General features: G+C 30.8%; 2 protein-coding genes across 8 annotated transcripts in view; one reads left to right on the forward strand and one right to left on the reverse strand.

Moving 5' to 3' along the window:
- Positions 1-22352, forward strand: part of LOC126837474 (UDP-glucosyltransferase 2-like) — a 24706-nt gene continuing 2354 nt past the window's right edge. The window contains exons 1-5 of one of the 5 annotated variants that reach the window (XM_050571389.1): positions 1-922; positions 1664-1883; positions 1964-2183; positions 3066-3222; positions 11461-11948. In XM_050571389.1, coding sequence (XP_050427346.1) covers positions 110-922; positions 1664-1883; positions 1964-2183; positions 3066-3222; positions 11461-11580 — 1530 coding nt within the window. In that variant the 5' untranslated portion in view covers positions 1-109 and the 3' untranslated portion in view covers positions 11581-11948. Of the gene's footprint in view, positions 923-1663; positions 1884-1963; positions 2184-3065; positions 3642-7106; positions 7939-11460; positions 11949-20563; positions 21452-22352 lie in introns of those variants that run through there. The other 4 variants (XM_050571387.1, XM_050571390.1, XM_050571391.1 and 1 more) reach the window with 4 other exon arrangements.
- LOC126837476 (UDP-glucosyltransferase 2-like) overlaps positions 13813-22352 on the reverse strand; it is a 14874-nt gene continuing 6334 nt past the window's right edge. Inside the window, exons 1-4 of one of the 3 annotated variants that reach the window (XM_050571392.1) lie at positions 16898-17850; positions 15873-16092; positions 15573-15792; positions 13818-14274 (exon numbers count right to left, since the gene is read on the reverse strand). In XM_050571392.1, the coding sequence (XP_050427349.1) occupies positions 14016-14274; positions 15573-15792; positions 15873-16092; positions 16898-17710 (1512 nt within the window). In that variant the 5' untranslated portion in view covers positions 17711-17850 and the 3' untranslated portion in view covers positions 13818-14015. Of the gene's footprint in view, positions 14275-15572; positions 15793-15847; positions 16093-16897; positions 17851-22352 lie in introns of those variants that run through there. The other 2 variants (XM_050571393.1, XM_050571395.1) reach the window with 2 other exon arrangements.

Here is a 22352-nt window from a genome sequence, read left to right on the forward strand (position 1 = left end):
TGTGCCGACTGCCTTCCACATTACAAAATACTAGTGACGCGTGTGATATTGATGAATTTCGATCCGTCATTAATAAAAGTACTACACAATAATAATTAGCCTTATAATCATGTTTTTATTTTCGGTTGTCACGGTGTTTTTGGAGTTCGCTTTGTTGTATTTGAATCCGACCCAGGCTGGTTTACGGGTCTTAGCCGTGCACACGATGGCGGCAAAAAGTCATTGGAATTTCATGAACGGATTTTTGCATTCGCTGACCGACGCCGGGCATAACGTTACGGTTTTCACTTGGTTTCCAGAAGGCCAACGAGAAAACTATACAGAACATGTTTTTAAGGGACCAAAGCGTTTAGACATGGATTTAGTTGAATTTAAAGAGCAGCTAAAACCTCCCAATAACCTACTCAGACACGTTATACACCGTAACAGAAGAGCATGTGATATTACGTTTTCAAATTCTAAAATAGAAGCCATCATGACTGCGGGCAACACTGAACACTTTGATGTCATCGTCGCCGAAACATTAGTTTCAGATTGCATGTCACAATTGGTTCGTCGTCTCCGTCTACCTTTAATTTACCTCTTTCCTTCACCAATGCCGACTTACTTGGAGGCGTCGTTTCTGGGTGAAGATCCAAACCCTGCGTGTGTGTCAAATTTCATGTTGTCATTCGGCTACCCAAAGACATTCCATCAACGATTGCTCAACTATCTCACCTACAAATACAGCAGAATTATGTTGTGGTATTTTGAAACAAGAGCCATGAAGTCCAACCCTAGACCGTACGACTATATAGAACCGGTCGTACCGTCCTTGGTGTTTGCAAACAGCCATTTCATCGTCGAACCGGCCAGACCCATGCCACCCAATTTCATAGAAATCGGCGGCATTCACCTTCCCGAACCAAATACAATACCGGATGTAAGTCATAAATAATCATTAAACATATATAAAGGTACTTATAAATTATATTTATCTACAAAAAAATATACAAATCGGACGTTGTGAGAAAGGACACAAATCTAAAATCCCTAGTTTTAAGGCCACGACAACCGTTAAAAAAAAATTGTATTTTACTAAATCTGTATAAACATTTTTCACTAATTATTTAATTAATTTTGATTAAAATTAGAAAGTTTGAAATCTAATAAAAATAAATACTATAAATCACTATTTTTACCCTTAATTGTTTGTAAAAAATGCTTACTATTTTTCATTCAATTCAAGCACTACAACGATAAGTTAAACTACATTTATTTAATCACCAAAAATTGTAAATTTCAATTTATGATTCACAAACGAACAGTACTTGTGTATTATCATTGTTAATCTATATTAAAAATAAGACAGTTTCGGTTGAATACCCTAATTATATATTTTGTATCTACATATCAGCCACATACATAAAACCCTTAACCATACAAATTGAAATATAAATTTATTTATTATAATGTTGTTTCCACATTTACAATGTTACACATTTTATTCATTTGACTTAACACCTGTCACCCTCCCTCTTCCCCTTGAGCCGAGCATGTGGACAACGCCTGTTTTACAATTATACGCCTTCACTTTTGCGTTATACTTTACAAGTAGATACTACTATAATAGTAATAGCTTTAATACTCTCACAAAATTAATCGATTAAAATATCTCCTTCAGGACATACGAGAGTTCATTGAAAATTCACCAAATGGAGTTATTTACTTCACATTTGGATCGACAATAAAAATGTCATCATTTCCAGACCATATTAAAACCGCATTTAAACTAGCTCTTGCGCGCCTCCCCCAGAGGATACTGTGGAAATATGAGAGCGAAATGGAAGACAAACCGGACAACGTGATGACGAAAAAGTGGTTCCCTCAACGCGATATTCTCTGTAAGAATCAGTGAGGAGACGTTAAGTAATAATTTATATCTATTTCAAACCTGTAAAGGAATAAACTGATTTTTTCCTAGTGCACCCGAATATCAAGCTGTTTATCGGTCACGGTGGAATATCTGGCGTGTTTGAAGTAGTCGATGCCGGAGTTCCGATGTTAGGGTTTCCACTTCTCTATGATCAACCGAGAAACATTGCCAATCTGGTCGACGCCGGAATGGCCATTTCACTCGACGTGATGACCGTCACCGAAACACAGATATTCGAATCGATTAATAAATTAATCAACGATAAAAAGTAATACCTATAGTCAAATATATAATGCATATGACGCATAATAAGATGCACTATAAAAATGTACAGTTCAAGTCAATTTTTACTGACAATGAGAATGAAGTATAAAACGATACACATTGTTATGGTCTTAAACTCCTAAAAAATGCATATGTTAGGGGAATACAGGCAGAAACTAATAAATAAGTCGAAACAGTTTATAGGATTTTATAATAAGGTAAGAACATTTAGGTAATTTTCTTTGATAAAACATAAAGACTAAACTGAAATATGAATAAATCTCGTAATTTTATTACTTTTATTCCTGGATTTATTAATTTTTGAAGTATATTATTAAACTTAGTAATTTTTTTTAATGGTATACTTTTATTCCTTTTATTATTCTTCTTTTAGTATTCTTGTTATATTTTTATAGGTAATATTTCGCTCAATTAAAAACCATTAAAAGTAAATTATGCAAATCTGATTTTATCCAGTCAACATTTTCAGCAAGTTAATAAAATATATACGTGACTATTTAAATATTTTAAGTTTATAAGTTTTAACACCTAAAAGATGGGCTTATATGGTTGAAAAATATATATTATATTCGGGCTAACTAGTAACTGTGAAAGCATGAAAAACAATAATTTAAAAAAGTAACATAAACATAGTAAATGTTTCAAGATTTAAGCACAACTAAAATATTAACTATGGATTAAAAACTACCCTAGTTTAATAATTGTAAATATTTTAATAATTAACAATGTACTCTTAATATTATGAGTACAGATTTGTTAATTAGTGAAAAATAACCTTTAAATGCTTCGAATAAGAAAATTATTTTTAGACATATTGAAAATTATTATTAATTTTTTTAACTTGTTCTATGTTACTTAAAACTAGGTACTCGTCTAACGCCAAACTAGCTTCCAAGCGTTTCAAGGATCGCCCAATGACACCTGCTAAATCAGCCGCTTACTGGACGGAATACATTGTACGACATAATGGTGCATCACATCTAAAGACAAAAGCGTTTGATCTCACGTGGTACGAATACTACCTTCTAGACATACTATCTCTAATACTCGTCACAATTTTAGTCATTCGCTTTATTCTCTATAAATGTTTAACTGTTATATGCAAACAATTTTTATTCAAGTTAAAGATCAAAACTGAGTAATATTTGTATACATTTTTTTTTTTTGGCTTATAAAAAAGATATTATGTGTTTCCAGAATGTATGATCTACACCAATATTAATAATTACTCCCAACGATCAAGCTTCTTCTAGGGAAAATAAAAATTATACTACTTATTTGTCCATTTACTATCTAAAGAATATCATGCATAATTTTGGTGTTAACTTGACGTTTCAACTACATACAAGTAGTATACAGTTATTAACTGCTATATGAATACTGCTTCAGTACTACTTAAATATATATTTTAACCTGTAATTTTTTAGTATTCGCATTTTAATTTAAGCACCGAGTTGTACAACTAGGATTACATTTTTTCAACTAAAAAAAATGGTAAATTGTATCTTAACTTTATGACTTCTTAATTGCTCGTCTTAGATATTTAAAAAAAACACAGTATGTGAAAGTATTTTCAATACAGGTTGACAATTTCACATATAGCCACCTAGAATTTGGATACCGTAAAAATATGATTGTACCATTATTTTTTTTTGTAATCTTAATAAAAAATAAATTTAACACACATTTTTAAACATTTTTTTACAAGTTACTACCCTATTTTAGATCTACCTTAAGTCTAATTTTCAGACTATGATTTCTAAAACATCACCTTGAAAAAACTAAAAAAAAATTCCACCCCTTTAAAAGGGGAATGGTTATATGATATTTGATTGGCTTGTCAGCGCGTTTAACGGTAGTACTATGCCTAAAGAATATTCAACACAAATTTTGAACTGATAAGTGTAAGTCATTAATATAAAGATTTGTCAATCTACACGTTTGTATTATTTTTATTATTTCATATGATAATAACAGTAAACTGGAAATTTAGTATTAAAACATATCTAAATGTAATTTCATCTCAATCGAACCTTTTAATAAAAATCTTGTTCAAGAAAATAGTGAAGTAGAACAATAGACCATTCAAACGGTGTACAGTACTATCAAGCACAGTACAGTCTAGACCAGCACAGTCTAACCCAAGTAAAGTATAAATCAGTACAGAAGAAGTTAGCAAAGTTGAGCCAAAGGAATTATTAAATTTAAATGTGATTTCATTTAATTCATACACTTTGAATATTCAAATATTTTCTGTACTTTTGAACCAGATATAACTCGAATAGCCTTTAGGTATCTAATGGTGGTTCCGCTACATCTACTAACTTCTTATTATGTTGCTTTATAAACGAGCCCCAAGGTTAGAGATAGATACTCTTTATGGAATTCTCTGTAAGGTATACTATTAATTTCATCTAGACCAGTGATTTAAAGGTATTAACAAAATTACATCCAAGAAAACGATTTGATACGAATCTTTGGATATTGGACCCCACCACTTTGGTAATTTCTAACTGCGCTGGTGTATACTGTACTTGGTCCACACTGTGCTAGATTTCTACTTTTGCCAGATTCACATCGAAGCGTTTGATTTTAATCAAACATGATTTGTCTAAAAAAATATTTTGTTCTATTTTTACAAAAACTCTTTTAAATAATCTTGAAAATACATATTATAGTCTTGGCTTGTAATTGTTAGCTCATTGTTCAATTACTTATTGTCATCGGTCATAGCAGCTTAGCCTTTTGGACTTGTCGTAGAGTAAGTTTTTTTCACCTCCAAGGATTACTATAGTATGGCCAACGATAAGTGAGCTAATATTTTAGCGCTTGTTGGGAATTGACCGTTATCATAGAAACTAAGGACCGTTCGTTAACAAAAATACAAATCAATTAAAAACAAGTTTCATAGTGCTTAAACACATATTTTTTTATTCTTAAAAAGTTTTTAGAGGAACACGTTTTAAGCTGATATTTGGACCACCTAATCTAAATGACTTCTTGTTTAACATCCAATTCTATGGTGGAATAACTTCGATTGCAAGTCATTCATCATAAACCATCGTGTATTGTTTATTTATAAAATAGTATAACTGAAAGTTATAAAATCACTTTTATGCAAACGTTGCAATACAAATTTGTGGTTAAAAGGTTCAAATGTTGATTCACTCACACATAACAACCTAAAAATTGACTACAGTCAAAATGTAATTTTCCCCTTTTTTGTGATAAAAAAAAAGTTTGACGGATTTTTGATAAATTGTATATGAAAAATGTTTATCCCTTTAGGGAAAAAGATTAAGAATTTCTAATATTTTTTTGGTTTGTCAATGTTAATAGAAAATTCCATACAATTTCAAATTAGTTCTACTATTTAAAAAAAAAAAAAAATATGGAGTGCCGTGATTTTAAGTCGAATAATATGTATATTTTTTTTTAAATTTTGGCCAATATAAAGTACCTTACAGGTACGATTTGTGATCTATAGAGTTACTACACGAAGAAATCGGTTAGCGGTATAAGAGATATCGTGGGTACAGACACAAAAATACAAAAGCACATCATTACTACATATACAATAACTTCTCAGCTCCGCTTCGAAGCTCCAACTAAACATTAAAAGTAATAAAATTAAAACAGTTCGTATTCCATTTTAATCTTTATATTTAAATTTAAGAAAAAAGGTCTACCGTTTAATGTTTTATAGAAGCTACATGCACCTACTTAACCATGTACCACTTGATACGTTACTTAATACAGATAAAAGTTTAGATTAAATTATTAAGTCAAGTGAAAACGATATGTTACATTGTATATTATGTGGATAATATGCAATTTTTTTTTTTTTTTCTTTATTTGAGATAAACAATCTATACCTTAGGGGCACAATAGGTTTATATGGTTAGAGTAATTTACAACATGATACGCTTGACGTGAGAAGTCATCCACTAATGACACTCAATAATAATATGCAATTAATAAAAAAAAATACTGAGCAAATTATTACTATAATTAATCAATATCACGAGATACTGTTGATGAACTCCAACGAACGACGACGAATAGTAACCTAATGAAAAAGTTTCACACGTTATGTTACATCGCCAGATATCCAAGTACTAATTAATTTCATTACAAAATAAATTATATATAATATTTACTGTAAATATTTTTGTACGGCGATATTTGCTTATGATAACATGTTCAACACTTCTCACCTTGGAAGAAGAATATTATAGCCCTAACATACTTATCGACAAGGAAAACCGTTTTATGAGCTTTTCTAGAGCTAATGGTTACAGTATTATTTTATACAGGGTGATCTATTTGATGTAATTCACTAACATTTTCAGGAAGTACGAATATTTTGTAAATTAACGTTTTTCCTATAATTAGTTATACATTTTACTATATTTTTGAATACGTTGTACATTTTTATCTTCATCCCTTACACGTAAAACAAATATGGATCTGATTTTTTAACATATATTTTTAGTTCTATTGGATGTAAACCTGATTAAATTTAATTTAATTAAATTATCACTATACACATCGGTGTAAATGTATTTTCGTGTTCGATATCCACCTGGTTTAAAAGTGTAAATATAAATGTATGTACTTAACAAACAATTAATACTCGTTAATTTGTTTCCCTTATCTTTATGAAGTGTTTTAAGTTTACCTATCCTATCATTTTCCCTTCGGGAATAGAGGAGTATTACGATGCCAAACGTTTTATCGCGAGTACCTATTTTTTATAATATTATATATTAATTTTCTGGTTATGCAACGAAACAGTCATTGACAATGTGATCAATTTATTTCTGTTAAGCTTTATAGAACAACCTGCCGTCAGACCACGGAACATAACCAACGCGCGCGGTAAAGATTAGTTGGATCCGTTTAAAAATTAAAACGCAACAATAATGTTCATAGTGTCGGTTGTCTCGGTGTTTGTGGCGATAGTTTCGCTATTTTTACATCCGACCGAGGCAGGCTTACGGGTTTTGGCCGTGCACACGATAGCGGCAAAAAGTCATTGGTATTTCGTGGACAGATTTTTGCAATCGCTGACCGACGCCGGTCATAACGTTACGGTTTTCACTTGGTTTCCAGAAGGCGAACGACGAAACTACACGGAAATCGTTTTGAAAGGACCGATGCGTTTGAACCTGGACTTGGTCGAAAATAAAGAACGGCTCAGACCTCCGAACAATCTGATCAACCACGTGGTACGCCTCAACAGATTAGAATGTGACATCATCTATGGAAATTCCAAAATCAAAACGATAATGGCGGCGGGCAATACCGACGAATTCGATGTCGTCGTCACCGAGTCGTTAGCTTCGGCCTGTATGTCACACTTGGTTCGCCGTCTCCGTGTACCTCTGATTTATCTCTTTCCGTCGCCAATACCGACTTACTTAGAGTCGTCGTTTCTGGGCCAAGAGCCCAACCCGGCGTACGTGTCGAACATGATGTCGTCCGTTGGCTACCCAAAGTCATTTCGACAACGATTGCTAAATTTTATCACCTACAAATACAGTAAATTCCTCTTGTGGTATACCGAAACGAGAGCGATGAAGTCCAACCCCAAACCGTACGACTATATAGAACCGGTCGTACCGTCCTTGGTATTTGCAAACAGTCATTTCATTGTCGAGCCGGCCAGACCAATGCCACCCAATTTCATAGAAATCGGCGGCATTCACCTTCCCAAACCAAATACAATACCGGATGTAAGTCATAAATAATCATTAAAAATATAGTTTTCTGGACACAACACCCGTTATTAAAAAAATAATTATTTACAACACTTAACTGCAGGGTTTTTTTTTCAATATATTTGAAAAGTCGTATCGTATACATTAGCTTTATGAGTTATTGTAATAAAGGTTTAAAAAAAAATATCAAGTTAAATAAAAGTTTCTTGTACAAAATACACAAGCATACGTACACCAAATTTCATTAGATTAGAAACTAAAATTGATATGTTGAAAAACTTGTGACCTTTGTCTTGGTTTAATTAACTAGTCTAAAACATTTCTTGCGTATAACCTTGTGTCCTGTAGCACAAGTAAAGTGCAAAAAATTACAATTTGTCTAAAAGTGTTTGTTATTTTTGGGTAGGCTCTTAAGCTTAAATGCAATAAAGAAACATAATATAAGATATTATAAACCTTTAAAATGCGTTTTTAATAGGGATCATTTAAAAAGCGCATTCCAGATAACGTGTGATATCGCTTTAATAAAATAATATAGATATAGATAAAAAAAGTTCAAGTAAATTTTGTTTGAAATAGTATATCAATTTATTAATAATTTAAAATTCTTATTTAAGCGTACTCGTATTATTTGCATTTTACTATTCCCATTGCAATTACATTAATAAACTTTTTTTGTAGTAGCTTGTAAATTTAATATTGTTTCATTATCAGTAATATATTAGTTTTATCTTAATTGTATAATTCATTAATACCCAGTGCCTATAATTTTATGGCTGCATTTGCTGTTATCAGTACTATACATATAAGACAATAATTTTCAGTTTGAGAACGCCATTATTTTTATTAAACCACTTATGTGCGTACATACCAACAAAAAAAACCCACATATCTATATAATATATGTTCAGGTGTTTCACATAAATATGACAAATTATTTAACTTTTGTTAAAGTGAATATTTTAAAGTTAAAATACTCATTTGCGCTATAAAAAACACATCAAATTTTATTGATCTTAAATGTTTTACTTTTTGAAGTTATTTTTATAAATTTATTAAATAGCTAAGTACTATCCAAAACTGGTAGTCGACCAATTAACATTTTCAGCGAATTTACTTGTGGCTATGTTAAATTTAAACATAAAAGGTAACCAAAAATATATAAAAGTTATTTAAAAAAGTATAACAAATGGAGGTTATAGTAACGCCTCTTCCGCTATTTTACGCCTTTACCACTGTACCATACACGGTTAGGTTAGGTTAGGTTACCTAACCCTATTATTTTTTTATTATATTCATATGATTAATCGATTAAAATATTTATATCGCTACAGGACATTCGAGAGTTTATTGAAAATTCGCCAATGGAGTTATTTACTTCACGTTTGGATCAACAGTAAAGATGTCATCATTTCCAGACCACATTAAAACCGCATTTAAACTAGCTCTTGCGCGCCTCCCCCAGAGGATACTGTGGAAATATGAGAGCGAAATGGAAGACAAACCGGACAACGTGATGACGAAAAAGTGGTTCCCTCAACGCGATATTCTCTGTAAGAATCAGTGAGGAGACGTTAAGTAATAATTTATATCTATTTCAAACCTGTAAAAGAATAAACTAATTTTTTCCTAGTGCACCCGAATATCAAGCTGTTTATCGGTCACGGTGGAATATCTGGCGTGTTTGAAGCTGTCGATGCCGGAGTTCCGATGTTAGGGTTTCCACTTGTCTACGATCAACCGAGAAACATTGCCAATCTGGTCGACGCCGGAATGGCCATTGCACTCGACGTGATGACCGTCACCGAATCTCAGATATTCGAATCGATTAATGAATTAATCAACGATAAAAAGTAAGAGCTGCGGTAAAAAATATTACGTTATAAGGTAAGAATATTGAAATGTGGAACGATGCACCAGAACAATTTACAATAAAAGTCAATTTTTACTGACAATGAGAATGAAGTGTAAAATAATAACTCGAAATATTATACTGCGTGGAAAAATTAAGAATACTAAATAATTTAATCTAAACTTTTGTCCGTATTAAGTAAAACGCATCAAGTGGTACTTAATTAAGTAGGCGTAAGTAGCTTCGGTAAAACATGAAATGGTAAACTCTTTTTCTTAAATTAAAATACCAATATTAAAACTGAATATGAACTGTTTTTAATTTAATAACATTTTGTGTCAGAAATGTTGATGATCATTTTTCATTTATTAATAAATTATATTATGTAATTATATTATTAAGTATTATTTTTGTAATAAAGAATTTTATAAAAAAATCAGCCTGAGCCGCAAAACCAGTATCAACTATAATGAATCACTTTTGCACCCATAAAATATACTACAAATAATATTTATACATAAATGTCGGGATATAGTGAGGACGTGAAGGCCACAGCTCTAAAGAAATTTTGGAAATTGACTACAGTTAAAATTATATTTTCCCCTTTTTGTGGCTTCACCTACAATATTTTTCAAGTCAAAAAGAGTCAAAGACACAGTTAATTTCCACGTCAAGGTATGAAAATATTTTGATTTTATTGTTATCTATTATATAATATGGGCAACTATGACATTACACTTTTATAGACAGATGATCAATGTTAATCGTATACACCCTAATACTAAAAATGAATTTTAAGGCTCATAATTGACATAAGGTACTATGCTTTTTACGATAATAACTGTATTTTTATCTGTGATCACTGGACCACCCTCACACAATTACTACTTCTAGTTTCTCTCTGTGCTGATTTTTACTGTGCGTGGTTTGGACTATACTGGTTTGAACCTACTGTCCACAGATTTGTATCGAAGCGTTTGTAAATAAGTGATATTATAATTTTCAGTTCTAAAAATGTCCTTAGACCTGTGACCTTCCCGTCCTCACTATGTCCCGACAATTGTGTATAAATATGGGTGCAACAGGGATTCATTATTGTTGATATTGGTTTTGCGGTTCAGGCTAATTTTTTTTATAAAATTCTTTAATCCAAAAATAAAACTTAATAATATAATTACATATTTGTGAATAAATGAAAAATAATCATCAATATTTTTTATTAAAACTATACTAAAATATTAATCAAAAAGATTTAAATTATAATAATTTAATTGAAACTATTTTATAATTAAACAATACACGACGGTTTATGATGAGTGGTTTGCAATCGAAGTAAGTCCACAATGGAAATGGGAGTTAAATAAGAAGTCAGTTAGATTAGGTGGTGTCAATATCAGTTTAAAACCGGCTCCTTTACAAAACATAAAACTATTTCATATTCTTCAAATCTTTTAAGAATAAAAAAATATGTGTTTAAGCATTAAGAAACTTGATTTTAATTTATTTGTTTTTTGTTATTTACAATTAGGTACACGTATAATGCTAAACTAGCTTCCAAGCGTTTCAAGGATCGCCCAATGTCACCTGCTAAATCAGCCGCTTACTGGACGGAATACATTGTACGACATAAAGGTGCACAACATCTAAAGACTAAAGCGTTTGATCTCACGTGGTACGAATACTACCTTCTAGACATACTATCTCTGATACTCGTCACGATTTCAGTAATTGGCTTTATTATTTATAAATGTTTAAAAGTTATATACAACAAATTTGTATTCAAGTTAAAGTTCAAAACCGAGTAAAGTTTGCGTCTGGCTTCTTTGTGCTTTGTATAATAGATTAATTATTTATCGAGAATTAGTATAACTACACTAATATTAAAAATATTTTGTAAACCATGATCAAAAATACTAATATAATTTTTCGGTTCAAATTTCATCTGTCTTTGAAGTATAAATCATATTTAATAAGACAACTGACGGAAATGAAATAGTTCTAACCTATGGCCAGTGAGATGTAGGCAAGCAATTGACATATTCAAAACCCTTCCAATTTTAGGACAGGAAACTAATATAGTTTGTTTGTTCAAGTTGGTTCATTCTGTATTGAAACGAAAATCACGAAAATTGTTTTATTTGTCAAACTGTATTGTGCAAAGTCTTAGAAAAAAATGTATATTATTAAAAAATAGTAAACATAAACATTGGTTTTAAGATAAATAGTTTATTTTTTGTATGTATAAAGTGTGTATATTCTTAGTATTATGAAAATGTTATCCTAAGCAAATAATATCTGCTTATTATAATTATACATTTAAGCATACATTTGAATTATTCTATATAAATATGTTCGTTATGAATGAAATCGGTATTTGAGTATAGTTCTAGTCATTATTTTTAAATAATCAATAGCAATTTACTTTTTCTATTAAGATAAGTTTTGCTTATAATATATTATGATCATCTAGTGCTAGTAACCCTTTGAGGTGAAAATAACTTACTCTATGAAAATTCCAAAGGGACTATAAGCTGCTATGACAATAAGTAATAAATTGAACAATAAGCTAACAATTATTACAAACCAAGACTATAGATTTTTATGTAGTATACCCGACAAGAAGATCTATAAAGTGTATCTATCTCAAAAGGTTAGAGCTTGTTTATAAAGCAACATAATACGAAGTTAGTAGATGCAGTGGAGCCACCTTTAGATACATACACGGGTTATATCTGGTTCAGAAGTATAAAGAATATTTGAATATTTAAAGCGTTTGATTTTTAACGAAATCACATTCAGATTTAATAATTCCTTTGACTCAGCTTTGCTAACCTCTTCTGTATTGATTTAAAATTTACTTGGTTTAGACTGTGCTGTGCTTGGTTTAACTGTACACCGTTCAATGGTCTATACTTCTACTTCACTAATTTCACAACAAGATTTTTGTTAAAACGTTTGATTGGGATGAAATTACTTTCAGATTTCTTTCAGTACTAAATTACCTAATACAAATATTGTTATTTTCATAATATGAAGTAATAAAAGTTACATTACAAAATTTAAACAGGTATTGTTATACTAATAAATCATTATTGTCCCATTCGTAACAATTTGGAAACCAATAAAATTAATATTTTAAATTTAATTTAATTTAACATACTATTTTAGTGAATTATTGTAACATAATAAAAAAAAGATGTAAAATTTGCTTAGGCCAGGAGATGATAATAGGGAAAAACTTGATCAGCTCACAAAAGGCTTACAAACGACTTAAAATTGTGTAGTATTATAGTTCAAAAGAGGATTTCGCTAAATGTAGATCTTAAAATGGTACTATAAAAAGCTAGACCATTTTTTTATATCCCACTATAGTACCACAATACAATAATATAAATGCTAGAACTTCCTCTGTTTGATTTAAAATAATTAAATTATATTATATTATTACACAAACACGCAGATTGTCAGATCATTGTATTAATGACTTACACCTATCAGTTCAAAATTTGTGTTGAATATTCTTTAGGCATAGTACTACCGTTTAACGCGCTGACAAGCCAATCAAATATCATAAAACCTTACCCCTTTAAAGTGGTGGATTTTTTCTTTAGACCTTCTAAGGCGATATTTTAGAAATAATGGTCTGAAAATTAGACTGAAGGTAGATCTAGAATATAATCACAACATATACAATTTTTTTATAAAAAGTGTAATCATATTTTTTTATTATGAAAATACAAAAAAAAGAATAGAAAAATAACACTATTTTACCGTAGCCAAATTCTAGGTGAAATAATCACCAGTCATCCGGTGCTGAAAATATGTTTTACAATGTCTAAGACCAGGCATTAACAAGTCATAAAATTAAGATACAATTTACCAATTCTATGAGTTGAAATAATTTTATCCTACTTGTTGTACAACTCAGTATTGAATTAAAATACGAATAGTAAAATAATATTTTTTAGGTATTAGATGAATTCAAAAACAGAAGTATATATATACAAGTAATATTCATATAGACTAACTGTATAAGTATGTATTTAAAAAAAAAAGTTAACACCAAAATTATATAAGATATTCTTTACATAGTAAGTAGAAAAATAAGAAAATATAACTTTTATTTTCCCTCGAAGAAGTTTGATCGTTGGGAGTAATTATTATTGGTGTAGACGAAACACATTAAATCTTTTTTACAACCAAAAAGAACAATTATACAAATTTTACTCAGTTTTGATCTTTAACTTGAAAAAAATTGTTTACATATAACAGTTAAACATTTATAGAGAATATAGCCAATGACCGAAAACGTGACGAGTATCAGAGATAGTATGTCTAGAAGGTAGTATTCGTACCACGTGAGATCAAACGCTTTTGTCTTAAGATGTGGTGCACCATTATGTCGTACAATGTATTCCGTCCAGTAAGCAGCTGATTTAGCAGGTGACATTGGGCGATCCTTGAAACGCTTGGAAGCTAGTTTGGCGTTAGACGAATACCTAATTGAAGTAACATAGCACAAGTTAAACAAAATAAATAATAATTTTTAATATGTCTAAAAACAAATTTGTCATTCGAAGCACTTGAAGGTTATTTTTCACTTATTAATAAACCTATACTCATAATATTAAGAGTACAATGTTAATTATTAAAATATTTACAATTATTAAAACTAGGATAGTTTTTAATCTATAGTTAATATTTGAGTTGTGTTTAAATCTTTAAACATTCACATATCTAGTCGATATTACATTTTTGAATTATTATTTTTTATATGTTTTTACAGTTATTATTTAGCCCGAATTTAATATATAACTTTCAACCATATAAGCCGTAGGTGTTAAAACTTATGAACTTAAAATATTTAAATGGTAACGCATATTTTATTATAGGTACGCATATATTATTTTATTCACTTGCTGAAAATGTTGGCTGGTTAAAAACAGTGTTTGCATAATTATTTTTAAGGTTTAAAACTTAGGGCAAGTAGAAATTTCGGGGGAGGATAGTAATGCACCCAAATAACTTAGGTGACCCGCCACATATTTCGTCCCGTTTTAAATTTGTATTTTAATTACTTTTAAAGTAAATTACCAAACTTAGTTATCGTTCAGTTAAAATTTTCATCAAATTATTCTTTACTAAACAAAATAATAAACTATGTACAATAACTTTACACAATACACATAGGAAATGGGGATATATTTTTAAAAAATAAACAAAAATTGAGCGAAATATTACTTAAAAAAAAACTAAGAATAATTTTTAAAATTCTGGTGCCTTCTAAGATTTTGACTGGTTTATAATTAGTGAATCTTGTTCTAATAACATTACAAAAATTACTAAGTAAAATAATTTAAAAAACCAGGAATAAAAGTAATAAGTGTATTCATTTTAGTTCAATCTTTATGTTTTTTTAATAAAAATTACTTGGATTTTATTGCCTTATTATGCCTACTTGCACTAACCATGTACATATTGACCCATAAACATCGGATATGTTTTTTTTTCTAAAATGTTTTATAAAAATAAAAAAATAATGACAGTAAATGAGTTTAAATTTGTAACATTATATCTTTAAAAAAATAATAAAATACTATAAATTGCTTGGACTTATTAATTAGTTTCTGCCTGTATTCACCTAACATATGCATTTTTCAAGAGTTTAAGACTATAACAACGTGTATCTATTCTATACTTCATTCTCATTGTCAATAAAAATTGACTTTTACTGTACATTTTTATAGTGCATCATATTATGCGTCATGTGCATTTTATTTTTGACTGTAGGTCTTACTTTTTATCGTTGATTAATTTATTAATCGATTCGAATATCTGAGATTCGGTGACGGTCATCACGTCGAGTGCAATGGCCATTCCGGCGTCGACCAGATTGGCAATGTTTCTCGGTTGATCGTAGACAAGTGGAAACCCTAACATCGGAACTCCGGCATCGACAGCTTCAAACAAGCCAGATATTCCACCGTGACCGATAAACAGCTTGACATTCGGGTGCACTAGGAAAAAATCAGTTTATTCTTTTACAGGTTTGAAATAGATATAAATTATTACTTAACGTCTCCTCACTGATTCTTACAGAGAATATCGCGTTGAGGGAACCACTTTTTCGTCATCACGTTGTCCGGTTTGTCTTCCATTTCGCTCTCATATTTCCACAGTATCCTCTGGGGGAGGCGCGCAAGAGCTAGTTTAAATGCGGTTTTAATGTGGTCTGGAAATGATGACATTTTTATTGTCGATCCATACGTGAAGTAAATAACTCCATTTGGTGAATTTTCAATGAACTCTCGTATGTCCTGAAGTCGATATTTTAATCGATTAATTTTATGAAAATATTATAGCTATTACTATTATAGTAGTATCGACTTGTAAAGTATAACGCAAAAGTGAAGGCGTATAATTGTAAATGAGGCGTTGTCCATAATAAGCTCGGCTCAATGGGGAGAGGGAGGATGCCATAGGTGTTAGGTCAATTGAAAAAAAACGAGTACCATTGTACATGTGGAAAAAGCTTTAGCATCGTATTGTATACATATAATAACGAAATTACAATTTAAAATACTATAGTTAAGAATTTTAAATATTTTTTTTTTATTGTATAAGTGGCTGATATGTTAATAAAAATGTTTTAGTACTTGAATTGAATTAGAAATAGTAAGCAATTGTTACAAATAATCAAGGGTAAATATAGTGATTTATAGTATTAATTTATGTACTTGTATCATGTTTCTCACTAACACCGTTTAATTTACAATTTTCGGTGATTAAATAAATGTAATTTAACTTATTGTTGTAGTGCTTGAATTGAATGAGAAATAGTAAGCATTTTTTACAAACAATTAAGGGTAAAAATAGTGATTTATAGTATTTATTTATATTATATTTTAAACTTTCTAACTTTATATCATAAGTAATTAAATAATTAGTAAAAAATGTTTATACAGATTTAGTAAAATATAATTTTTTTTTTAACGGTTGTCGTGGCCATAAAACTAGGGATTTTAGATTTGTGCCCTTTCTCACAACGTCCGATTTGTATATTTTTTTGTAGATAAATATAATTTATCCTATATATATTTTTAATGATTATTTATGACTTACATTCGGTATTGCGTTTGGTTCGGGGAGGTGAATGCCGCCGATTTCTATGAAATTGGGTGGCATGGGTCTGGCCGGTTCGACGATGAAATGAGTGTTTGCAAACACCAAGGACGGTACGACCGGTTGTATATAGTCGTACGGTTTGGGGTTGGACTTAACGGCTCTGGTTTCAAAATACCAAAACATAATTTTACTGTAGTTGTAGGTGAGAAAATTTAGCAATCGTTGTTGGAATGACTTTGGGTAGCCAAAATACAACATAAAATTCGACACGTAAGCGGGGTTAGGTTGTTGTCCCAGCAGCGACGACTCTAAGAAAGTTATTATTGGCGAAGGAAAGAGGTAAATTAGAGGTAGGCGGAGACGATGGACCAAATGTGACATACAGTCTGAAGCTACTGTTTCGGTGACGACGACATCGAACTCGTCGGTATTGCTCGCAGCCATGATGGCTTTCATGTTGGAATTTGAAAATACAACATCGCATTGTTCTCTGTTAACGTTTACCATTGTGTCGATTAGATTGTTCGGAGGTCTTAGAAACTCTATAAATTCAAGCAAATCCTTTTCCAAATGCCTCGATCCCGTAAAAATGATTTCTGTGTAGTTTCGTCGTTCGCTTTCTGGAAACCAAGTGAAAACCGTGACGTTATGACCGGCGTCGGTCAGCGAATGCAAAAATCCTCTCATGAAATTCCAATGACTTTTGGCAGGTATCGTATTCACGGCTAAGACCCGTAAGCCTGCCCCGGTTGAACGTGAAAACAGCGAAGCCGACGCTAAAAAGAACGAGATAATCGACACTAACAGCATGATGGTTAGGGACAAATTATTATTGTCTTTTTTACTTTTTTAAAAAACGAATGGAACCGATGAACAACACGCGCTACTGCAAGAACTCCATAGTAAGGCGTAAGGTGAGTGCATAGAGTTTTACACATTATGCCACATCGCCAGATATTCAACTACTAATTTTTTTTCATGACAAGATTAATAATATATAGTAATTGACACACATATTATTGTGCAGAGATGTTTACTGACGATAACATGTTAGGGTTATGTAACTTACATGTGATAAAAATAAAATAAAACACTTCACCTAACGGAGAAAGAATAAAATACCAACACACTTGTAAATAAGATAAACAGTTTAACGAGCTTTATTAAAACTAATAAAGAGAACATATTTTATTCATTATTATTATAATAATTATCATTGTCATTGTTATCATTAATATTCTTATAATTATCATTGTCGTTAAAATCGATAAATTTATCATAATTTTCAACAGAATATATTATTAAATCTATCATATATATATATATAGATTTATAACATATTCTGTGATTTTAGTCATAATCATTTTTTTCCCTTAGGCTTCTGCAACTTATACTATTATTGAAAGGTAGATTTGTTGTTTTTGGTTTTTTTCAGTTGGGTTTGTATAGGTAAGGAGCACGTGAGGCGGGACATGACATGCATTTTTTGCTAAAAGTTTTTTATTTGGTCACATGTAAATAAAGTTCGAGTAAAACCTACCATTTCTCCGACATCGACAGCGTCAAACCCAATCTAAGCTTAACGCAATACACGGGATTTGCTAGAGAAAAACAAATGTAAAATTGTTTTAAAAAAATACAATATATAAAACACAGTATCAACATATAAACATATAATATAAAATATTTTATTTATTGCCAGTAGGCAGTGTCACTGTTGAACGAAGTTTTAGTCGCCTTTAAGCTGCTTAAAACAGACCTTTGCTCTACTATGTGTGAAGATAGGCTATCAAATTAAGCTATACTAAGTATAGAAAGAATCATAGCTGAAGATATTGATTTCAAGAAAGTTATTGATACATTTTCGCTACCTAATGAAAAACCGAAGAAAATCTTTATAAATTGAAAAATTACTAATTTCAGTTTATTATACTTTATAATTAATTTAAATAGGTTTTATTATCAAAAGTCGAAACTGGCAGCGTTCTAGTTAAGCTTTAATTTTAATAATTAAAGTGAGCAAGTTGTATATCTTTAAAAAAAAAAACGAATAAAAAAGTTAAAAGTTATGTACAGTAGTTAGTGATAGTAACTATTATTGGTAGTGGATAACATAGAGGCCCCTCAAAATTGTATGCTGTCCCACAGTCCTAAAATCATTGGTACACCACTGCGAAGTGTAAACAGTATAATTAACATAAGTAAATAGTAAAAATTAAAAAAAATCTAACACAGACTAAACGTCTCCTCACTGAGTCTTACAAAGAATATCGCGTTGAGGGAACCATCTATTTTCGTCATCACGTTGTCCGGTTTTTCCTTCATTTTGCTCTCATATTTCTACAGTATTCTATGAGAGGCTGCAAGAGCTTGGTCTGGAAATGATGACATTTTTACTGTCGATCCAAACGTGAATTAAATTACTCCAATTGGCAATTTTTTTAATGGGCTCTAGTACGTCCTGAAGAGTTTTAAATATTTTAATCGATTAATTATATGAATTTATTACAAATTTTAGCAGTTTTGGCGTGTATGGAACAGTGGAACCTCATACAAGCGCATCTTATTTTCTGGGGGTGGAAGGCGTTATAAATTGTTTAAATAATTTGCTTACATGTTTGACCATCTTAATGATATCTTAGTGTTTATAGCGCAAACTAGTAATCATAACTTAAAAATATTCACTACGACAAAAGTTGTATCATATTTTGTCGTATCTATGTGAAACACTTGTGTATATATATATACAGGTTTAATTAGCAATTTAATTTTTTTTTTTCATAGAGTTATTTTATAATGTGATCTGGTTATTTAGTCTTGAGTGGCAGGTTGGATTTAAACACCAGGCGGAGAAGATACAATCTAATATTTAATTTTGTCCTTTTTTCTGTGAGGTAAGGTCCCCAAGTTAGACGTTTGTCTAGCGTTAAACCAAGATATTTTTTCTTATTTTGAGTGTTGATAATTGTATTGTTGAGTATTGCACTAATCCAGTTTAAGCTTAAGGGGAATGAGATGAATGCAAGCAATCCATACATAATGGCTAAGTAATGGAAAATAAATGTGTTCGGTTAATTAAAAATATATTTGTAAACACTGCAAATCACTTTAATATTTTTCTGCTATCCTGATTTATACTTTACTTGGTTTTGGCTTACTTTTGATTGGTTTGAACATACTAACCACTGATTCGTATCGAAGCATTTATTCGAAACCTTTCCGTCTGTTTCATGCACAGACCCCTCTATGCTAAAAGTGATAAATATTGGCCTAGTGATACAAAATAAAATTTATCATTACCAAATAAATATATATTTTAAACTCTGCATCAATACTATATAACTTTTGTGTAATCCTTTGGAATCTTTTGTCTATAAATCATCAACAAGCCGTACAACTGTAATATAATAACATAAACTATAGAAATCTCCTCTGTATAACCTGAAATCATTTATAAAATGTACGAATAATAAAATATTTATTTAATGAATTTATTACACGCGAAAGCAATCAGTATTTAAAATACACTTCATATTATCAGTTTATTAACATTTATCATTGACATAATATTATAAAAGATGCCATGAGTTATTTTACAACTTAAGATATGAAATTCATTAAAATTTACAAGCCTAGTTATTCTATTTTAAAACACTTAAAACATCCTGTTCGGTGTGTAGTATTTTAGTTCACCAGACACTGAAACAGTCAAACACTGTAACAACTCACCTCACCATTATGATTTTACCGTCGATTGTGTCGGCGTTTTTGGCGTTCGCTTCGCTGTTTTTACATCCAACAGAGGCAGGCTTACGGGTCTTGGCCGTACATACGATAGCGGCAAAAAGTCATTGGAATTTCATGAATGGATATTTGCATTCGCTGACCGACGCCGGTCATAACGTCACGGTTTTCACTTGGTTTCCAGACGGCGAACGAGAAAACTATACGGAAAACGTTTTTAAGGGATCAATGTTCATGGCTTTGGATTTGGTGGAATATCTAGAGCTTCTAAATCCTATAAACAATCAAATGAACTTCGCAGTACACCACAACAGACAATTGTGTGATATTATTTATTCTAATTCCAAAATAAAAACGCTCATGACTGCAGGTAATACCGATGAGTTCGATGTCATCGTCAGCGAAACGTATGCTTCGCACTGTATGTCACACTTGTTTCGCCGGCTCCGTTTGCCTCTGATTTATCTCTTCCCGTCACCGTTACCGACTTACTTGGAATCGTCGTGTTTGGGCCAAGAGTCCAACCCGGCGTACGTGTCGAGTTTGATTTCGTCTTTCAGCTACCCAAAGTCGTTCCAACAACGTTTGCTCAATTTCCTCATCTACAAATCCAGTAAATTCCTCTTGTGGTACTTTGAAATCAGAGCCATCAAGTCCAACCCCAAACCGTACGACTATATAGAACCGGTCGTACCGTCCTTGGTGTTTGCAAACAGTCATGTCATCGTCGAACCGGCCAGACCCATGCCACCCAATTTCATAGAAATCGGCGGCATTCACCTTCCCGAACCAAATGCTATACCGAATGTAAGTTTTCAATAATCATTAAAAAATACACAAATTACAAAAATCAGACCATGTTGATGAGAAAGGATGCAAGTCTAAAATCCTATTTTTTGGTTTATTAACAACTTGAAAATATCTCAGTATTATTGAATTTTTATACAATGTGATCTCAATTTTTCATAATTTTTTTTTTGTTTTCACCCCCCTTTCAAAATTGAAACTCTGATAACTGCAAAACTAGTTATGGGCCAGTCAAAATTTTAAATACATTATTCTTTATTTTTTACGTTGATGGAATGTGTGCGTTACTATTTAGATTTCAAAAGTTGCTATAAGAAAAATTAAGTTAGAAGAGAGCGTAAAAGCAGAAAGCACTGTGACCAATTAAGAACACTGTATTTAAAACATTATATAAAAAAAACACTATTATTTAAACACATTTATGAGATATTCATTGGTTCATAAACAAATGATCACCCTGTATATACTTATATATATATATATATATATATATATATACAGGGTAATTTAGTTATAAGAGTTTAAAATTTAAGATGGAATGGGAAGTGCGCACAAATTAAAATAATACTAAACTCCACTTCCCCTCCCAATCAAACTTGAAATTTCAATAACTTCAAAATTAATTACCCGAAACTGGTTTTCGACCAATCAACATTTTTAGTACATTATTCTCAACTTAAAAAGTTAATAAAGTATGTACGTTACTATTTAAGTTTCAAAAGTTACTATCAAAATAACTAAGTTAGAAGGGGGGTAAACTAGAAAAAGATTGAGAAAAGTTGAGATAACATTGTATAAAAACAATATGAAAAAAAAATGTTAACTTCTTATTAAACCCTATGGGATATTGAGTGGCTCATGATAAAAAAAATCACCCTGTATACAGTTGAAAAAGTGTCTG

This window comes from Adelges cooleyi, unplaced genomic scaffold, assembly GCF_023614345.1.
Source record: "Adelges cooleyi isolate 19-005CV unplaced genomic scaffold, UGA_ACOO_1.1 ACOO_flye_CR_arks_rails_tigmint_CR_PRNA_249, whole genome shotgun sequence".
NCBI classification, from domain to species: domain Eukaryota; kingdom Metazoa; phylum Arthropoda; class Insecta; order Hemiptera; family Adelgidae; genus Adelges; species Adelges cooleyi.